Source organism: Azolla caroliniana, unplaced genomic scaffold, assembly GCF_043228905.1.
Source record: "Azolla caroliniana isolate FFs.n. ecotype wild unplaced genomic scaffold, voAzoCaro1.0.p SCAF_1032, whole genome shotgun sequence".
Classification (NCBI taxonomy): Eukaryota; Viridiplantae; Streptophyta; class Polypodiopsida; order Salviniales; family Salviniaceae; genus Azolla; species Azolla caroliniana.
Genome location: NW_028231467.1, coordinates 1,973 through 7,153, shown reverse-complemented (window position 1 = coordinate 7,153; position 5,181 = coordinate 1,973). Strand labels below are relative to the sequence as shown.

The 5,181-nt window shown below is 39.7% G+C and overlaps 1 protein-coding gene across 1 annotated transcript; it reads right to left on the bottom strand.

Moving 5' to 3' along the window:
* Window positions 1-249: 249 nt before the first annotated feature.
* Window positions 250-4,740, bottom strand: LOC147847434 (heat shock 70 kDa protein 15-like). The gene is made up of 9 exons (XM_087339201.1): window positions 3,507-4,740; window positions 2,469-2,708; window positions 2,290-2,385; window positions 1,984-2,202; window positions 1,687-1,884; window positions 1,446-1,592; window positions 1,077-1,226; window positions 806-936; window positions 250-670 (listed from the first exon to the last, which is right to left on the bottom strand). Exons 1-9 carry the CDS (start codon window positions 4,674-4,676, stop codon window positions 484-486), a joined length of 2,538 nt encoding a protein of 845 aa, XP_087195327.1. The 5' UTR covers window positions 4,677-4,740; the 3' UTR covers window positions 250-483.
* Between the last annotated feature and the right edge of the window lie 441 nt (window positions 4,741-5,181).

Here is a 5,181-nt window from a genome sequence, read left to right as displayed (position 1 = left end):
CAAGCTCTTCAGTTAACATCAAAAAACAATTTGCAAGTCAATAATAAGCAACTAAGAGCTAATGAATAAACATCTATTCATTCAATTTATTATTTCAGTTGATAATTAATGCATTTTGTTTAAGACCATGTACCTGAACGTGTATAAACCATTTAAAAATAAAATGAAAAAGAAAAACTGGTTTGCGGACATGTTTGCATTTACTTTCCAATCAAACATTTTTGCTCAACTACAAACTAGTACCATCTGTAAGAATAATTTTCTCATACGACTAGCTCATACTCGAATTCTAAAGCTGAATTCCTTGTGACGGCAATGAAAAGCTTGTCCTCACAAAAAGGTACAAAATGTATGTATAAAACTCATGGGCAAATCCTTCCACGTCACAGCTATGATAAAAAAGAAAACAAAAAGTTGTAAAAAATATTGCAAAAAACTCTTTGTGGTAGAAAAGCATCATTCACTGGGTTATCATGGCAGTCCTCAATCTGTCTGCATTGTATCGCCCTCTTGGTTAGTTTCTGTATCCATAGGCTGAGTAGTTTCAGAATCACCAGGACCCTTGGGGTTGGAATTGCCCTCCGTCTCTGGTGTTGTGGTCTCAGCAGGTGATGGCGAGGCTGGTTTGGGTGGTGGTGGACGAGACTTAGTCATGATAGGTTTGCAAAACCTGACACAATATCAAAAACATGATGTCGTTCATTAGCAAGGAGGTAAGGGGCTTTATTCCTATGAAATAGTCAGTATATAATCTTAAGCTTTCTAATTAGACAATAGGAGTTCTACTAATGCATAGAGAATTTACCGATCAAGCACATCCACTTTCTTCTTAACCTCAGCAGAAAGAAGCACTGGATTAGCTGACCGAGGAAGCTGATCTTGTTGTGCTTTTTTCTCTTTAAACCATTCTTCAGCTTTGTTACACTCAGCAATAACCTGTAACCAAAAAAATCAAGAAATTGGACATGAGTAGAGGAATTTGTCAAAGTTGGAACTCAAAAACAAGTGTATTTTTATTTAGTGAGATTCAATCACATCATTGTGCACAGTGAAATACTTCAATAAATAAAACTTGCCTTCTCTTTCTCAGCAGAATCTATATGATCAAACTTAGGATCCTTCGATTTTGCTGCTTCACGAAAGCTGTTGATGCAATACACTAATTGCTCAATAGAAGGTCCTCTCGCCTCTTCTTCCTTGTATCGTGCTTCAATTGGATCCCCTAGCTGTACACATTAAGAAAAACACTTTAAAGGCATAAATACTGAGGATTAATCTAATAATATAATCCTACACCCAATAATCCAGATACAGGTGGTAATGCACACATTCTATAAACTATAGCTAAAGTGTAGAATCGATTTATATAGAATAGTTGGAACATATTCCTATAGGAATCTGCTAGCTAAGAACATTGAAACCTCCATACATAGTGTCTATTCTACCTTTTTCAGTTCTGCCAACTTAGCCACATAAACACCTTTGGTTTCATCCTCTCCTTCTTCATATAGCCAATCTTCAGCATCTTGTAGCCTGGCAACAAGATCTTCTCGTTCGGCATCTGTAGCAAACTCTTTGTATTTCTCATGGATCTACAATAAACAATAAAATTATCCCATTAAATAGTGGTTTACAGAAGAGGATTTCTTGACCTACGAACATGTACAACAAACAAATGAAGGGTACCTTGTTGCGCATATCATAAACATACGCTTCCACAGCATTTTTCTTATCCTTTGTTTCCTCCATTACTCTGTCTTGCAGTGCCATTTCATATTCCTTTTCGATGCACTTCTCTAAGTCAGCGTGAGGGAGACCACCAACAACAGCTTCATTCACAGCAACATCTGTCCTGATGATTTTCTTTTTCTTTGGTGTTTCTTTCTGCAGAAACAATAACCAATTCAGAGGAATTTCAAATTTAAAGACATTGTTAAACTAGAACTCAAATTTTTGGTATGATGTTTGACATTACTGACAAACCTTTGGCGGTTCAACTTCCATTTGAGAAGATTTTGTTTCAGCTCCCCGGTCATGACCATCGGCATTACCAGATTCACTTGCATTACTGTCAGCATTGTCTCCCTTTGACTCGTTCAAATCAATATTATTGTCTGTTGCTGTCTCTTTATCAACATCCATTGTAATGCTAGTATCAGTAGATTTGGTTACAGGAACTTCTACATCTTCTTCTTCTATCATCTGTAGCAGAGAAAGACATAGACAGTCATATATCCTATTTCAAATTGGCAAACAATAAAGACCAATCAGTTGAATTCGGGTACTTACAGTTGCTGATTCCACTGACACAATTCCGTGTAAATTCAGACGAATTTTAACCTTGATCTTGGCTCTTTCCACCTTGGTTGGCTTGAAAGGACCAATCTACAGAGAAAAAAGACAAAGATTAACAAAAAAATGCATAAACTTTATGATTTGTCCATTGCAATTTACAACCCATTACTTACAGTGAATGTATTAATCTTCTGAGGGGTACCCAGAGGAAGATCTTGCATATCTCCATAAAGAACATCAATGTTAAACGTGCCTGTCCTGTAGAAAGTCAGCATCTTGGTGCTGGGTACTGGATTACCCTTTGGGAATACAACACTGGTGTGGGCCGCCTCAGAAGGAGTTCCTCCTTCTTCAGACTCGGGGGCAGATCCTTTCCACGCAAGACATACCGAGAATGGAAATGCATCTTGAACCTACAAAATTCACATTTTAATGAAATATTTATCACATTTTGAGTGGCTTCTTTCATAATGATTATCACAGGGTAGACAATCCAGCTACAACTATTTGACATTTTTACATTGCTTTGTCTATGAAAACTATCAAAAAAGAGAATGAAAAGAATTGAAACATGAGTAAGGCCCCAGAACAATAGATATGATGTGAAGCCTATATTCATCACATTTTGAGCCAGATTATTTTTTCAGACTTAATGTCAATCACCAAGAGAATGGTCTTACATGCACCACAGAGGGCAGAAACAATGTGACATTTTTTCATAGTCATAAAACATGCAGAGCAAGAAAACTAGATATTGTTTCACATGCATGTCAAACAAGAATGGTTCCTATGCGAAGCCCACATATACTTTCTGGAACATATTATTTTGCCACTGTAAATGAAAAACAAGACATTTTACCATCCTATACAACCTGATGGATAAATAGGCATTTTGAATGTAAAAAGCTGGCAATAATGTATGCGACACACAAAAGAAGATTTTCACAAGCTAGGCAGCCAAGCTAGTACAACATTTGACATTTTATGGCCCTTTCTAAAAGTATTTACTACAATGCATGAAATGAGAGGAATTTTTCCATTCTAACCAAGAACTGAAAGAGAAAATTATCTTCAGCATACAGCTATATTTGAATGTCCCTCTTATCTTCCATAGCATGGTCAGAGAAAGAACTCATGTTAAACTCCACAAAGATTACACATGTGCAAGTTCATTTCCAGATATAGAAATGACTTTCCAGACATTTGTTTACCTCAAATTCTCGGACTCGGAAAGTTGGGCTAAGCATAGCACACTGGAGCGCACAACCTCGGGCAACGCATTCACTAGCATTCATGGTCCTGCTAGGCTCCTTCTTGAACACATCAGTAAGAATCTTGATAATTGCAGGGACTCGCGAACCCGAACCCACAACTTCAACAGCATATAACTTATCAGTAGAAATATTTGCTCCCTCTAAGGCTCTTTCACAAAGAGCACTAACACGCTGGAAGATGGGCTGTGCCATCTTTTCAAAATCATCCCTTTTCATAAACCCTCTCACATCTTTTTCATCCATCAAACATTCTATGTTCAATGGAGCTTCAGGGTTTGCACTTAGAACTTTCTTCATCTTCTCACACGCAGTTCTCAACCTCTGCGATGCTCTTGCATTTGAACGGACATCAATCTTGTACTCTTCTTTGAACTTCTGACAGAAATGATCAAATAGAACTTCATCAAAGTCCCTTCCACCTAGGGATCTGTCAAAAGCATGAGTCAACACTTTCAACTGGCCTTTCTTGAAGGCAACCACACATACTTGCATGGCAGCATGTCCTACATCTACAAAAACGACGTTGATGGGATCATTATCCGGTAAATCAGTCTTGTAGATACCATAGCCAAGAGCTGTAGCAGTGGTCTCGTGCATTAAACGGAGAGGCCTTAATCCTGCTATTGAAGCTGCATCAAGCATGGCTCTGCGTTGAATCTCACTGAAGAAAACAGGTATTCCGATCACACAATCTGCAACATTCGTCTGCAGATTCTTCTCGGCGATACTTTTCAGATTCGACAAGATCATGCCAAGGATCTGAGAAGAAGTGAAAGATCTATTCTCACCAAGGTATTGTACATGAATGAGAGGAATACCTTCGGAACCTTCGCCGACAGAGAATGGAAATCGAAGCAGATCTTGCTGGACATCTTCATCTCTAAAGTTTCGACCAAGGAGGCGTTTGATCTGAGCCACAGTGTTCTTTGGAGACATGGTGAGAGAGGAAGCAGCGGCTGTACCCACGAAGCGTTGCTTCTCATTGAAGCTAACGAGAGCGGGAGTTTCCCGCTTGGATTCATCGTTCAGAACCACGTCGATGCCTCTCTGACGAGCGACAGCAACGATGCAGTTCTCGTTGCCAACGTCAAGACCTACGACACTCATGGCTGCTCCTTGACTGCTGCAGAGCAAGGGCTCAGAGCTTCGCAGTGGAACAAGACGGGGGGGGAGGCTAGCTAAGGTTTGAGAATATTGCAGGTATGGGGGAGGGGGGGGGGGGGGGGGGAGACGGAAGATCGTGGATTAGGGTTAGGGTTTGTGGCAGAAGGAAAGCGCGATGAATGTAAGAAGAGGATCTGTCTGTGCGTCTGGCTTTTACGATTAGGGTTTGCTGCAGTACTGAATGATGAATGGGGAAGGGTGGGGAGGGGAGGGGAGGCTCTAGAAGCTTCTAGAGGCTACCTTAACGAAACCTTTTTTACGAGAAGCTTTTATTTGTTATAATGAGCTTGGGCTTCTCTTTTCCTGAAACTACAAATATGGCCCCCCCCTCTTCCCCATTGGCCCTAACCCACATCTATCTCTTCATGTACTATATTATAATTTATATGTATACTCTCTACTACTCCCTAATGCTCATTCAAGACCTTCCTTCACTCTCAAAAGTGAA

Excerpts from the sequence above, each read along its gene's own strand:
- LOC147847434 (XM_087339201.1), bottom strand. The coding sequence starts at position 4,676 with ATGAGTGTCGTAGGTCTTGACGTTGGCAACGAGAACTGCATCGTTGCT. Across the intron at positions 2,709-3,506 it reads TCCGAGTCCGAGAATTTGAG|GTTCAAGATGCATTTCCATT; the intron begins GTAAACAAATGT and ends TGAATTTTGTAG. Across the intron at positions 671-805 it reads AAAGTGGATGTGCTTGATCG|GTTTTGCAAACCTATCATGA; the intron begins GTAAATTCTCTA and ends ATATTGTGTCAG.